Here is a 16,630-nt window from a genome sequence, read left to right as displayed (position 1 = left end):
AAAGGGGATTGTGTGGGTGATTATTTCTCAACTTGAGGCCTTTCTTCTGTTATTACCTCCTACCTCTTGGGACTAGGTTCATCAGGTCTCTCCTCTTGGGCTGTGCTGGTGGATCCTATTATTTGCTTGCCCTTATCTATAGGGGCCCTTTTATTCTGAATTATAGTGTACCTAGGCTTCTTCTGTACAATTATTTGACCAGCTCCTATATTAGGAGTGAAAGCCAACCTCCTCATGACTTCTCTGGCCTTATCAGGATAGGAATCAATAAAAAATTGTTTGTTCTCATTCATAACTTCCATTATTTTAGGGAATTTTTTCATGAGCTTATTTATTCTGTTAGCCTCTGTATTCGCATTATCTAAAGGATTATATTTCTGATAAAAACAATGAATGAATTCTAGGACCTAGGAGTAAACTCTCCATTTTTCCTTTTTAGTTTCCTGCTCCTATAATGAGAATTCATTCCTTATAATGTCCTCTGGATAATAAGAATCATGGTTGACCTGTCCCAACTTAATTTTGTGCCTCAATGTCTGATTGAAAAATCCCTCAAAATCACAAAAATAGGGATGAGAGACAGCCATCATATACTATTCCAAAACTTTATGCAAAAAGAGCCAACCCCCTTTGGTAATTACAAATTGATGGGCCACTATGCAGGTAGGAAAAATTTACCCTAATTGCCTTTTCAACAAAAAACATTTCTTCTACTCCTCCTAACTACCACAAAACTTCAGCCATTCCTACCTTCAAAGGTACTTGGTAAGGCAAGACATCGGGACTTCCTTTAAAACCATAGATTCTAAAAATAGTAGAAATAGAGTAAGGGATAATATCTCCCAAATTATGTGAAAATTTCAAGTTATGGGTATTATCCATAGGCCTGATGAGACTCATTAGTGCCTTAGGGACTCTGGGATTTTCACTCAATATGAGGCATCTCAATTTAGAAGCAAAATACCTATCAAATCTGACAAAACTAGCATTACTTGCATCCCAAGTCATATTTGCACTCCAGAACTAGATTGGTAGTGTTTCCCCATTCTCCTCTCAATTCAATTCCATCTCATTACCAAAATATGTTACTCCTTTGAACAAAAACATATGCATTAATAGAGAGTAGTGGCCAAAAGTTTTCTCCACCTTGCCCTTCGCAATCCTCACTAAACCAATGTGAATTTCTTTAGCCAAAAAGGAAGCAAAATCAAAAATAACATCTACACCAAAGGAAGCAATTTGAACCATCATGTACATGATGCCAGTGGGCATGAACTCTTGGTCATCTTCACCAAAAACTTGGCATAAAGTCCTATATATCTCTATAGCCCGAGAGGTGAAAAGACTCTTCTTAAATGTCTCTTTAGAGGCTACAGTAATTACTGGAAAAGTTCCTATTGTACCAATGTGTTCCCTCAGTGCACCTCCCCTAATTACATCCTTCTTTGCTTTGTATTCATTCTCTAATTCTGGCAGATTGATTTGCACATGGTAATCTAACAATGGTTCTAGGTGAAAAACCTCTCTAATTTTTTCAAGGCTAATTGAGATCACAGACACACCATCCTTTCTTCTCACAACCCTAATGGCTTGATCATAATTCTTGGCAATGGCTTCAAGAAAATCATAATCCATGGAAACACTCAGAACTACTAACTTTCCCAAATCAAAATTCTAGACATTAGCATGCGGGGCAAACAACTTCCTTTCTGAAAATCACTTTTTAAACAAGATAAGATCAGTTTGAGTAGTTGTTGCATCCCTAACCCAGTTTCCCTTATCATCTAGGCCATCAAAAATTTTAAGCCTAGGGTTTAAGGAAATTAACCTTTTAACTTGTGCAAGCTCTGTAGTGGATTTTGGGAGTAATTCTAATAAATCATCATGGACATTCCTATCCATATAATTAATTTTCCTAGAAAATGCTTTCTTAGGAGGCATCTTGATAGTATTGAAAGAACTAGAATGCCATAGATGTTGTAATATGAGTACTTACTTGACTTGTTGAACTTGTTCTTCTCTGAACTTTTGTAATTGATCTCGAACAATTGAGGAATAGCTTCACATCCTTACCAGGCTTAACACAATACAATCAACATGCTTTTGTGCTCAGAAAACTTGCAATCTTTGTTTGCGTGGGACTGGCATAAATGAAAATCTCCTATTTTATACTCTATTTCTCCCACGTGAAAATCCTTCATTCATCATAAATATGCAGAACAACAAAAAAAATTAGAGCAGCATCACACTTCCTTTTAAATTTGCACCGTTGATTTTTGAAAAATCCTACGATTTAGGAATGAAAACTAGGGTGACTCAATTTTCTTCTTAACATGCTAGCAGTCAAACCAATAAATTGCCTCCATCTATACTTTCCTCTAATGTTGGCATTCCAAAATGGGCCCATGGATGACTAAGTACACATGTCATCAAGTTGCTAGCTTGCTATGCTTATCTTTCGAGCATCTTGCCATAGTGAGTATGTGACAAGCATTGATTCTGCTTTGATCATGTGGCAAATATTTAAAACAACTTTTAAGAGAACAATGGTGGGTCCCTTGTTTTCTAACTCGCTATACATAACCTTCACACATCTTTCCATAGAGAGTTAATGACTATTGTTGATCCATGCATGATCTAACAATCAGAATTCTCCATATGTTTTATACATGGCAAGTGGGTCCAAGTACTGTTGTCACTGAGCTGGCTTACATGTTGGCACACACATATATATTATTTTAAACCTATGGTGATATCTCATGTCCTTGGCCTTGCCATGATTATTATTTTCAGGCAAGTCGCAACATCACTACCGACAAAATCACTAACTATCCATCTAACAATATGACAACCTCCTAGTAACCATTAAAAATGATGCCCCGAAAAGGACTATGAATGACATAACCTATAGAGAAATAAAAGCAAATCCTGCACCATATCCTCCTCGAGATCTTCAAAATCACTTCTTACTTCAAAAGAATCTCGTACTTCAAAAGAATGTCGTCTTTGAAAATTCGGGCACTCAATATATCGCCACTAGCAGGTCACATGGATTTCTCGATAGTGACTTGGTGAATTGCCAGATAAACTTGAACTCCGGTGACAACACTAGCAAATTTTTTCCATGTGCATTTCTTCTTAAAGCTGACAAGCCTGGGACATAGCAGGTGGTCATAATGTCTTCTCATTAACACATTTCACAGCATCGAATTTCATTTTTCAATATCATACATAATTCTTTGATGATCGTTACCTTGCTATGCGTAACATGTGAGCATCTTGCCATAGCGAATATGGGACAACCAGATTCAAGTTAGATTCCATCGCAGGATAAAGACCCCTTTTCAAAAAGACTCAAAAACGATGTCCAAGCAGGCAGGAAAAGAATATTTGCTCCTCCTATTTTTTTTAAATTTTTGTGCCAGTATAAAACTTAAAAAGCCAAACCTAGGGTTTTTCACAAATTTTTAAAGGTATCAAAATATACTAAACCAACACCTAAAACCCTATGACTTAACAGAAAAAATCACATCTATTTTTTTACCATGATTCTAAGAAAGTTTGATACATAAAAGATCAGACCAACAATGTTCAAAGCAAAACTATACCAATTTTTGGAAAAAAAATATTGAAGGAACTAAATATTCACATTTAGATATCCAATAAAAATAAGAGGAAAACTGGGGTCAGCGTGGTACTGAGCAGGAACTGGACCCACCGGTTCGCAGTGTTTGGGGCCGTCCCAGCAACACTCTTCCTCAGTAGTCGTCTCTTTCCTCGCTCTGTCCAAGCTCTGCGTCGGTGTTTGTAGTGGTATCCCCAGTTTTGCAACCCATGCTTGGACCCTTGCAGCGTGGTCCTCCTCGGTCGATCTCATCCCCCAATCTCTTGGCTTCTGGGGGGTCGTACCAGGCATTCTCGCGCAGATCTCTACACGGCTCTTTTCTCCACTGGGCATCTTCCAATGTTTACCTTTCGTCATGTCAAGGTGTGGCTTCTTCTTCCTCCCCCTCTCATTTCATAGTTAATGATATTTATGAGTCTGTTCCTGCGTCTTCATCTTCCGTGCATTCAAGTAACTCTCCCATTTATTGCCAACCACCCCCCTCCTTGAATTGCGTCCTTGGCTCGGGTTCTGATTTGCCTAGCAGCTCCAATAGCACATCCCCTCCATGTTCTCCCCATTCGCCCCCTCCCCTCTTCATCAGCAACCCATCCCCTTTTCTTTCTCGAGCCCTGTGCATAGATTTGCCTTCGCGTATAATCCCCCCTTGCCATCTGGTTTGCCCTCCCACTTCGAACAGTGGCCCCATTGAAAATTGGGAATCCAAATTAGTTGTTAACCTTTCTATTGCCCCCATCGACCCTCTCGCCTTTAGGGTTCTCAAGCGGGGTCTCAATTTCTCTCTCTCTTGCCCCGCACCATCCCAAGCATTGATTTTTTGGTGGACATCGAGAATTCTCTTCATTCTCTTTCGGCCAATACCATCGAAGAGGCCAGGCAAGATTGTGCCATGGCCCTCAGGAAGGCCAAGCCCCCCAGAAGCAACATTCCCTTGCATGAGTTTGCAGCATTTATTAATCTTATTCGTAATTTTGATCTCATTATTACTAGAGCTGAAAAAGGTAATGCCACGGTAATTATGAACAAGTCTGATTATCTTTCTAAGATGTTGGACCTCCTCTTTGACTCCATCAGCTACAAGATTGTGGCCTCTAATCCTTGCACTAAGATCGTGAGGAAGGTCAAAGTTGCTATCTATGATTCCTCCTTCGACATTGATACAAAAAAGTGATTGTTACCCACGAAGGAGCTCACCCCCCACATTTATGGGGTTCCCAAAATCCACAAAGCTAATATTCCACTCAGGCCCATCGTTGATACTATAGGCTCCCCGACCCACAAGCTTGCGACATTCCTCGCCAAATTATTATCCCCCCTCATTGGTAATTTTGACTCTTATGTCAAAGATTCCAACAATTTTGTCTAGTTCATCAAAGATGCCTCTTGTGTCAACGATGATATCTTAGTTAGTTTTGATGTGGTCTCACTTTTTACTAAGGTTCCCATACCTGATTCCTTAGATATTGTCAAAAAGAAAGTTTCGACTGAGGTTGCCTCTCTTATGGAGTTATGCTTGAGATCCACTTTCTTCTCCTTCAATGGTGTCATCTATGAGCAGGTTGGTGGGGTTGCCATGGGTTCCCCTCTTTCATCGGTCATTGCTAATTTATACATGGAAGAGTTTGAGGCAAGGGCTTTACACTCTTTCCCTCTGAAACCCAAATGGTGGAAATGCTACGTAGATGACACCAATGTCTATTGGTCGCATGGCCTAGACAAGCTGGAAGAGTTCCATGCCCACATCAACAACTTAGTTCCTGGCATCTCTTTCACCAAGGAGTTAGAAGCAGATAATTGCTTACCTTTCCTGGATGTCTTAATCCTTAAAAAACCCGATGGCACTCTTGGTCGTCGAGTTTTTCGTAAGTCCACCCATACTGACCTCTATCTCCATGCTGCTTCCCACCACCACCCCTGTCAAAAGGTTGGGATCCTAAAAAGCCTAGCCTTAAGAGCTTTTAGGATTTTTGACAGTGACAACCTAGACCAAGAACTCGCGCACCTTCGTCAAGTATTCAAGTGGAATGGATACTCTGACAAGAAAATATCCACAGCTATTCGCTTGGCCAATTCCCTCTTTCTTTCAGCCCCTCGTCCTCCTCTCTCTATCACCCAATCACCCCCTTTCTTTTCGATTCCTTATGTCGAGGGGATTTCCAACAAGATCTCCAAGATTTTGGGCAAAAAAGGCATTAGAGTTGCCTTCAAGCCCGCATCCATGCTTAGAGATCGTGTTCCCCCCATCAAAGACCCTAGGGATGCCTTTGCAGATTCTGGTGTCTATAAGGTCATGTGCTCTTGCGGTACCCCTTACATTGGTGAAACGGGCCGTTCATTCAACACTAGAATGAAGGAACATGCCACTGACATCAAGCATGAGCGGGTCCTCAAATCTGCATTAGCTGATCATTCTTCCTCTACTAAGCATCATATCTACTTAGAGAGGATGCAAATTGTGTTCAGGGAAGACAACTTCGCTAAAAGAAAGCTCAAGGAAGCCATTTTCATCAATGATAACCCTTCTAACCTCAATCTCGATGAAGGATGGACCTTAAGAAGTTCTTGGCATCCTTTGTTATCCTCCCTTCGCAAAACACCTCGCTCTTAGCTCTCTTTCTTCTCGCGTCTCCCCCTTCTTCTAGCTTCCCGTTGTCCCTTCCTTCCCCTCTGGCTCCTTCTTCTCCCTTCTCTCCTCTCCCCCGCCCCCTTTCTCCCATGTCCTGGCCCTTCGGCTTGGTGAGCTCGTCGTCTTCTTGTTCTTTATTTTACCTATTGTCAGTTAGTGTTTTATTTTTCTTTCCTTTGTTTTCTCTTTTGCATTTGCGTGTGCCTTTCTTTTATATTTCCCTATTATAACCTTGTGGTCGTTCTTCTTGGTTTCAATTTTTTTGGTATGTTGGCATTTTTTCCTTTGCTTTAGCCACACTCAGTGGTCTCTTGGTTTGTCTCATTGCTATTTCCCTTGCTCTTCTATGTGTGGTTTCGCTTAATTTTGTGGCGCCCCTACCTCCTTTTTTCATTTTCACTTTAATTTTTTTTTTTTTTTTTCTTACCCTTTCATCCTCTTATTTATATATATTTTTTTTCTTCTTCGGGGTTCTTTGTTTTAGTTTATAGGCTTATATATATTCTTATATATATATATATTTTGATCGTTTTAGATATATATATATATATATATATATGCTATAATATTACTACATATATATATAAATATACACCTCATTATCAAAATTTTTATTTTATTTTATTTATTTATTTATTTTTTTTGTTTCCTCTTCGTGGTTTCTTATTTAGGTTTATAGGCACACACACACACACACACACACACACACACACACACACACACACACACACACAGACAGATATATATATATATATATATATATATATATATATATATATATATATATAATATTGTGATATATATTTAGATATACATGTTACAATATTGATATATATATAATTCATTTTTATTCAAATATATATAAGTAACCATAACATTTACATATATATATATATATATATATATATATATATATATATATATATATATATATTCACATATATATGTATATATATATGCATATATAGTTATATATATATATATATATATGTTTTTACATATATATATGTATATATGTATATATATATATATATATATATATATATATATATATATATATATATATATACGTCTACACATGTATATATGGATATTTATATGTATATATAGATATATATGTATATATACATTTTTATACATATATACATGTATATAAGTATATACACATACATACACGTATAGACATGTATATAATTTTTTTTTTTATAATAATCTTTTTTCTATTCTTTTTTTTTTTTGTTTTTTAGTGTTGTATTTGCTTTCTTTATATGTATGAGTGTTGGGGTTCTCAGTTCTCCCCCTTTATTCATTGTCATGCTCGGTGGATTTTATATATTTCTTTCTTCTTTTATGGCTTGTTCCCCTTTGATTTTTTGACTTTTTTTGTAATTTTACATTTCTTGAGCTTCTTTGTTTTTGCTCACTTGGTTTTATTCAAGTTGATGCACTTTTATTTCGTCTGTGCGTGTATGTTCTCTCATCGATCCTTTTCCTTCGGTTTTCTCTTCATAAGTTAATTTTTGTGCTTGGTGGCTTCCTCTGATTGGTGTCTTTCTTTCCCCCTTCTATTCCCCCCTTGGATTATTTTTATTTTTAATTCATTTTTCTCCTTATGAGTTAGGTGGCATGTCTCATCAACTAACTCTCTCTCCTCCCCTTCCCCGTCCCTTCTATTTCTTCAACTGGTTGGATCTGCATTCTAATTTTTTCATGTTCTCTTTTCTCTCTAGCATCCTGATGATGGATCATGTAGTATGATCCGAAACGTTGATATAAAAAAAAAAAAAAATTGTACACAATCAAATCCAGAAATTTGATAGCACATTAGCATGGATTTTGGGAATCTAATAGATCTCATTGATACCCTTCATGGGAGGGAATTTTCTGTTAAGTCTATATGGCTGGAGAAACTTAGAACCAAGCTTGCTAAGAAGATTGCAGATCTAGCCTTTCTGAAATGTTGTCGGGACTCCAAGATTGTTCCCACTTTTGTCAAGATCATCCACCACATGTGGAATGTCCACACCAAACATATTTTTTTGCGTGCAGCTTTGGCTCTGCTTAGAGTGATCATTAAATCTACGTGAAGGGAAATTAATCTCCTGAATTCCAAGCTGTTACCGCTCCATCTTGAGCTCGCTGCTAGCTTGAGACCAGACCTCTGGATCCGTTTAGATGTTACCTCTCATGCCAAAGCCATGGGCCAAAAATTTGAATGTGCTCGGAGATGACAATCTAAGTTCGATGTTTTCCTCCGAAAAAAGCTTCGTTTAAATCATGGCACATAGCAGTTCTCCTTTCACCTCCGTAATGGGCTCCCCTTATCACCCCCTTGCTGGGGTCAGCGTGGTACTGAGCAGCAACTGGACCCGCCGGTTCGCAGTGTTTGGGGCCGTCCCAGCAGCGCTCTTCCTCAGCAGTCGTCTCTTTCCTCGCTCTGTCCAAGTTCTGCGTCAGTGTCTGTAGTGGTATCCCTAGTTTCACAACCCATGCTTGGACCCTTGCAGCGTGGTCCTCCTCGGTCGATCTCCTCCCCCAATCTCTCAGCTTCTGGGGGGTCGCACCAGGCATTTCGCGCAGATCCTTGCACGGCTCTTTTCTCCAATGGGCATCTTCCAACGTTTACCTTCCGTCATGTCAAGGTGCGGCTTCTTCTTCCTCCCCCTCTCGTTTCATAGTTAATGATATTTATGAGTCTGTTCCTGCGTCTTCATCTTCTGTGCGTTCAAGTAACTCTCCCATTTATTGCCAACCACCCCCCTCCTTGAATTGCATCCTTGGCTCAGGTTCTGATTTGCCTAGCAGCTCCGATAGCCAATCCCATCCACGTTCTCCCTATTTGCCCCCTCCCCTCTTCATCAGCAACCCATCCCCTTTGCTTTCTCGAGCCCCGTGCATAGATTTGCCTTCGCGTATAATCCCCCCTTGCCATCCGGTTTGCCCTCCCGCTTCGAACAGTGGCCCCATTGAAAATTGGGAGTCCAAATTAGTTGTTAACCTTTCTATTGTCCCCATTGACCCTCTCTCTTTTAGGGTTCTCAAGCGGGGTCTCAATTTCTCTCTCTCATCCCGCACCATCCCACGCGTTGATTTTTTGGTGGACATTGAGAATGGTCTTCATTCTCTTCCGGCCAATACCACCGAAGAGGCTAGGAAAGATTGTGCCGTGGCCCTCAGGAAGGCCAAGCCCCCCAGAAGCAACATTCCCTCGCATGAGTTTGCAGCATTTATTAATCTTATTCGTAATTTTGATATCATTATTACTAGAGCTGACAAAGGTAATGCCACGATAATTATGAACAAGTCTGATTATCTTTCTAAGATGTTGGACCTCATCTCTGACTCCAGCAGCTACAAGATTGTGGCCTCTAATCCTTCCGCTAAGATCGCGAGGAAGGTCAAAGTTGCTATCTATGATTCCTCCTTCGACATTGATACAAAAAAGTGATTGTTTCCCATGAAGGAGATCACCCCCCGCATTTATGGGGTTCCCAAAATCCACAAAGCTAATATTCCACTTAGGCCCATCGTTGATACTATAGGCTCCCTGACCCACAAGGTTGCGACATTCCTCGCCAAATTATTATCCCCCCTTGTTGGTAGTTCTGACTCTTATGTAAAAGATTCCAACCATTTTGTCCAGTTCATCAAAGATGCCTCTTGTGTCAACGAAGATATCTTAGTTAGTTTTGATGTGGTCTCGCTTTTTACTAAGGTTCCCATACCTGATTCCTTAGATATTGTCAAGAAGAAAGTTTCGACTGAGGTTGCCTCTCTTGTGGAGTTATGCTTGAGATCCACTTTCTTCTCCTTCAATGGTGTCATCTATGAGCAGGTTGGTGGGGTTGCCATGGGTTCCCCTCTTTCACCGGTCATTGCTAATTTATACATGGAAGAGTTTGAGGCAAGGGCTTTACACTCTTTCACTCTAAAACCCAAATGGTGGAAACGCTACGTAGATGACACCAATGTCTGTTGGTCGCATGGCCTAGACAAGCTGGAAGAGTTCCATGTCCACATCAACAACTTAGTTCCCGGCATCTCTTTCACCAAGGAGTTAGAAGCAGATAATTTCTTACCTTTCCTGGATGTCTTAATCCTTACAAAACCTGATGGCACTCTTGGTCGTCGATTTTTTCATAAGTCCACCCATACTGACCTCTATCTCCATGCTGCTTCCCACCACCACCCCTGTCAAAAGGTTGGGATCCTAAAAAGCCTAGCCTTAAGAGCTTTTAGGATTTGTGACAGTGACAACCTAGACCAAGAACTCGTGCACCTTCGTCAAGTATTCAAGTGGAATGGATACTCAGACAAGCAAATATCCACAGCTATTCGCTTGGCCAATTCCCTCTTTCTTTCGGCCCCTCGTCCTCCTCTCTCTATCACCCAATCGCCCCCTTTCTTTTTGATTCCTTATGTCGAGGGTATTTCCAACAAGATCTCCAAGATTTTGGTCAAAAAAGGCATTAGAGTTGCCTTCAAGCCCGCATCCATGCTTAGAGATCGTGTTCCCCCCATCAAAGACCCTAGGGATGCCTTTGCAGATTTTGGTGTCTATAAGGTCATGTTCTCTTGTGGTACCCCTTACATTGGTGAAATGGGCCGTTCATTCAACACTAGAATGAAGGAACATGCCGCTGACATCAAGCATGAGCGGGTCCTCAAATCTGCATTAGCTGATCATTCTTCCTCTACTAAGCATCATATCTGCTTAGAGAGGATGCAAATTGTGTTCAGGGAAGACAACTTCGCTAAAAGAAAGCTCAAGGAAGCCATTGTCATCAATGATAACCCTTCTAACCTCAATCGCGATGAAGGATGGACCTTAAGTAGTTCTTGGCATCCTTTGTTATCCTCCCTTCGCAAACCACCTCGCTCTTAGCTCTCTTTCTTGTTGCGTCTCCCCCTTCTTCTAGCTTCCCGTTGTCCCCTCCTTCTCCCTTCTCTCCTCTCCCCCCCCCCCCCCCCCCCCCCTTTCTCCCATGTCCTGGCCCTTCGGCTTGGTGAGCTTGTCGTCTTCTTGTTCTTTATTTTACCTATTTTCAGGCAGTGTTTTGTTTTTCTTTCCTTTGTTTTCTCTTTTGCATTTGCATGTGCCTTTCTTTTATATTTCCCTATTATAACCTTGTGGTCGTTCTTCTTGGTTTCAATTTTTTTGGTATGTTGGCATTTTTTTCCTTTTCTTTAGCCACACTCAGTGGTCTCTTGGTTTGTCTCATTGCTATTTCCCTTGCTCTTCTATGTGTGGTTTCACTTAATTTTGTGGCGCCCCTACCTCCTTTTTTCATTTTCACTTAAATTTTTATTTTTTTTCTTTCCCTTTCATCCTTTTATTTATATATTTTTTTTTTCTTCTTCAAGGTTCTTTGTTTTAGTTTATAGGCTTATATATATTCTTATATATATATATATATATATTTTTTTTTTTCTTTTTTGATTGTTTTAGATATTTATATATATATGCTATAATATTACTACATATATATATATATATATATATATATATATATATATATATATATATATAAATATACACCTCATTATCAAATTTATTTATTTATTTTTTGTTTCCTCTTCGTGGTTTCTTGCTTAGGTTTATAGGCACACACACACACACACAGATATATATATATATATATATATATATATATATATATATATATATATATATATATATATATAATATTGTGATATATATTTAGATATACATGTTACAATATTGATATATATATAATTCATTTTTATTCATATATATATATAACCATAACATTTACATATATATATATATATATTCACATATATATGTATATATATTTACATGTATATATATGTTTATATATATGCATATATAGTTATATATATATATATATGTTTTTACATATATATATGTATATATGTATATATATATATATATGTCTACACATGTATATATGGATATTTATATGTATATACAGATATATATGTATATATACATTTTTATACATATATACATGTATATAGGTATATACACATACATACACGTATAGACATGTATATAATTTTTTTTTTTATAATAATCTTTTTTCTATTCTTTCCTTTTTTTGTTTTTTAGTGTTGTATTTTCTTTCTTTATATGTATGAGTGTTGGGGTTCTCAATTCTCCCCCTTTATTCATTGTCGTGCTCGGTGGATTTTATATATTTCTTTCTTCTTTTATGGCTTGTTCCCCTTTGATTTTTTGACTTTTTCTGTAATTTTACATTTCTTGAGCTTCTTTGTTTTTGCTCGCTTGGTTTTATTCAAGTTGATGCACTTTTATTTCGTCTGTGCGTGTATGTTCTCTCATCGATCCTTTTCCTTCGGTTTTCTCTTCTTAAGTTAATTTTTGTGCTTGGTGGCTTCCTCTGATTGGTGTCTTTCTTTCCCCCTTCTATTCCCCCCTTGGATTATTTTTATTTTTAATTCATTTTTCTCCTTATGAGTTAGGTGGCATGTCTCATCAACTAACTCTCTCTCCTCCCCTTCCCCCTCCCTTCTATTTTTTCAACTGGTTGGATCTGCATTCTAATTTTTTCATGTTCTCTTTTCTCTCTAGCATCCTGATGATGGATCATGTAGTATGATCTGAAACGTTGATATAAAAAAAAAAAAAAAATTGTACACAATCAAATCCAGAAATTTGATAGCACAAGAGGAAAACACCTACAAAATTTGTACTCTGATGACACTAGCTTCCCAACAGCTTATACCAGTCCATGAATACCCAAATAGTAAATAGGAATATCCATGCTAATCAAATAACACATTTACCAAATACTTCTTTACTAGATTAAGAGTTATCACTATCATCAAATGGAGATTGTTATAATGTTAGAATAACTTACCTTGATAGTAAAACATATTTTAAGAGTCCAATAAATGCATCATCATGCATAAAATTTAGAAACCAAGTAAACTTAAAGAGAGCAACCACTACTGAAGCTAGTTTTTCTAGGTCACTCTTTATTACTCAATTTCCAATTCAAGCATGCTTTCTATTTCTAACCTTTCACTAGATTAATATTAAGGACTATTGAGTTTTAGGTTGTGTGGTCAGAATGTATTTATATGGGCCTAATGAAATCTTATTTTGGCTTGTGTATAATGTTTCTATAAGTTTACCATTGAAAGGTGAGTTGTAACCAAATTCAAGGATTTGATTTTCATTTTAATAGAACCTTAATAGTTTTAAGTTGTTTATTTATAATTTTAGTAATGACTATTATGAACCAAATCTCATTGAAAGATGATACTATGTAATTCACCTACTATATGCTAGTATCTATTTCTCATCTTCACACAATGTTTAAATTAGATTCTCTTAGCCCTATCCTCACCCTTGTCCCACTCTAATTGCCAACATGGACTTTGTGTTTTTGTATGTCATAGTATTTCTATGTAATTGAGTATGTTGTTTATATCAATTTAGTGTCCTACTATCATTATGAGCCCTTTTTGGACCTGTTGTCATAATAGATAGACACAATTATATCTTCTTATATTGCAACCATACAACACAATTGTTTCCATCTAAATGTGTAACTTTGCTATACCAAAATATGCAATATAAAAACTAGTTTTTCTAAGCATCTCCATTCCTCTCCATGATGGATCTCATTTTTAAATCTCTCAAGAAATCTATCTTTCACTTTCATATCTTTGTAAAGCATCCTAGCACCTTGAGATTTTCAAGCAACAACTTTATACTTCCAACATTGTTCTTCTAGCCTTCTTAATTATTGAGGACATGTGATTATAACTTTCGTAGTGATCATTTTTATTTCAATGTTGTAGGAAATATTCTTTGAAGCTATACTCTCATTTCCATTTTTTCATTGTTATAATGGGCTCTTCTTGTGTCTTAGCTTCTATGTTGGTATGTAGAGGGATCATCTCCAATTATACTCTCTCTCTCTCTCTCTCTCTCTCTCTCTCTCTCTCTCTCTCTCTCTCTCTCTCTCTCTCTCTCTCTCTCTCTCTCTCTCTCTCTCTCTCTCTCTCTCTCTCTCTCTCTCACACACACACACACACACACACACACACACAATAGGGTGTTGAATATTGTAGATCAAAGATTCAAATTTTCATAGCTTCATTTCAATATTGTTGTTTATAAATTCTTGTAAGATATTAGAATTAGAGTTTAAGGGCACATATTTTTCATTTCACCTAACTTTATAAGATTTGTGAAGGTTCAAATGGTGAAATAGGTGCTTGATTGCAAATGTTTGAGGAGCACCAAACACACCAAGGAATTTTTATATTTAATCTTTTAATTGATTAGTTCATTCATTTCCTTTATATTTAGTTTCTTCCATTCTATGTGCTCTAGGTAATATCAATGTCTTACTTTTTAGTCAGGCTATTACACACTTGTGCACATGAATTCTCAAATACAAGAATTGGAATTTGTGTCTATTATAGACAATAGAACATCATACTAGTATCTTAAATAATGAGCTACCATGGTTACTTTATAGCTTTTAGTTATTCTATTTTTCCTCACCGTTCTCTATCTCTCTACAAAGTTTGGTCAGTAAAAAAAAATTCTATATAGTATTGGATATTTTTCTATTAGAAAAATAGTAAGTTATCAGAAACAAAAATATAGAAAAACCTCTCTTTTCTTAGTCTTAGCAATAAGTTTTCCATTTTTCAATTTAAATTGTACATTATGTCATTTAAATGGTTATCCCCTCACACTTCAGGGGGATAGGCAAGCTCTCATATTAGTTGAGTTGATCTCCCTCAATATTTTTTTCTCAATGTTGAGTTGTAAAGATCACAGATAGGTCAACTATCTAGTGAGAAAGTGACCAATTTTCATGGTGATTTTTTGACCTCAACAACTTCCTACTTTTCTTCTCTTCTTATAATTTGCTAACTATATTGCTAAAGTCTAATTGACTTTATATAACTAGGATTTTTTGTATTTGGGTCTTTCATTTTGGATTATGTCAGCCAAAAGGATCAACGTTGCATAGATTTTCCACTCTGTCCCCATAATTGGCTCAAAAAAAGTTGATTGAAAAAAGTTGATATTCACATGAACATTTAATTTAGTTTTTGGGTCCAATTAATTTCATAAGTGATTTGGTTATTTGGTCTTGTATTATGGATTTGGTATATCATCCTTTTATAATGTAGAATTTGCATAAGTTTCCCACTCTGTCCTCATGATTGGTTGAAACAATATTCTTTGCAGAAAATTGATGATTGAATTCACATTTTGATTTATTATTTGAATTACCAAGTCTTTTTCATCTCACAACATATTGGGTTTCTATATTTTGGACGCTAAATTATTATTTTATCATCCTCATAATAAACATAATTTGTAGTAAACTCTAAACATAAAAAAATACATATTCAAAATTATACTTCACAAAGCTAAATCATGTTTTACTTAACATGAATGAATTTTTCTTCTAATGAGTTTTCAGCTTCTTTCTTGATAATTTTATCTACCAAGTTGCCAAAGTCATATCTAGACAAAAGAGAAAATACATCCTTGGTAAGATCTATTGAATTTTGCATTGAATATTCTAAAGCCCTCAACTCAATTACAAAGATGATTGGATCACCAATGAGATTTTCATTTATTGCATAGAAGACACTCATCGATTCACCTATGGATTGATTCTAAGGGGTATTGATTTACAATCACACAAAGAATTTATAAGTTTTTTAAAGTTTTCTTAGATTAAGAAAAAAATACATATAAATAATATGTTGCAATGGGATTAAAAACTTAGTTTTAAAATACTAGGTTTTCTTAATTTACACATTTACCTATTATTTTGATGGATGCTTATACCATGTTCCAGAGAAACCATTTTGGCACAGGCTAGAATGATATTGGTGAGGGATGTAGATTTTGGATTTACACTTGCTGAATGTATTTGTTTGAATGCATCTAAAGTCTTTTCAAACAATCTATTTGGTAAGTCATCCCACAATCAAGGCAGTCCATGAGGTCAAATCTCTTTTGGGCATTTTGTAAAATAGTTCCCACACATTGTCTATGCTTCCACATTTTGCATAGTGCCTGTGATTTCAAACCTCTTAAGGCATTCTATAAAATATGTTGTTAATTAGGATCTAATTTGGGCACATGTAGTGAGAATGTAGGCAACTTTTGAGGAGTCTCTATTACACTAGCAATGATGCCCACAGGTGCAAAAGAAATGGGAGTGTCATTGGTAAATTAATGCAGAGTAAATTCAATTAAAATATCTAGAGTAAATTCTCTTCTCACTACACTTTACTAAACATCATAACATATTGAAAGTGTCTGTGTTTTTTGCACATGCATAGATAATATTGAAAAGAGTTAAAGAATTTAAACTTCAGCATAA

At 36.7% G+C, this 16,630-nt stretch overlaps 2 protein-coding genes across 2 annotated transcripts; both read left to right on the top strand.

The window, feature by feature from the left end:
* Positions 1-5,198: 5,198 nt before the first annotated feature.
* Positions 5,199-6,233, top strand: LOC149544711 (uncharacterized). Its single transcript, XM_089796002.1, has one exon. It carries the CDS (start codon positions 5,199-5,201, stop codon positions 6,231-6,233), a length of 1,035 nt encoding a protein of 344 aa, XP_089652128.1.
* A 3,475-nt stretch (positions 6,234-9,708) lies between these two features.
* Positions 9,709-11,136, top strand: LOC149544710 (uncharacterized). Its single transcript, XM_089796001.1, has one exon. It carries the CDS (start codon positions 9,709-9,711, stop codon positions 11,134-11,136), a length of 1,428 nt encoding a protein of 475 aa, XP_089652127.1.
* The last annotated feature ends 5,494 nt before the right edge of the window (positions 11,137-16,630 follow it).

This window comes from Cupressus sempervirens, chromosome 8, assembly GCF_028749045.1.
Source record: "Cupressus sempervirens isolate cs-2001-9-10 chromosome 8, ASM2874904v1, whole genome shotgun sequence".
Taxonomy (NCBI): Eukaryota; Viridiplantae; Streptophyta; class Pinopsida; order Cupressales; family Cupressaceae; genus Cupressus; species Cupressus sempervirens.
Note: the sequence above shows the minus strand (reverse complement) of the source record. Positions and strands in the feature narration are given on the sequence as shown.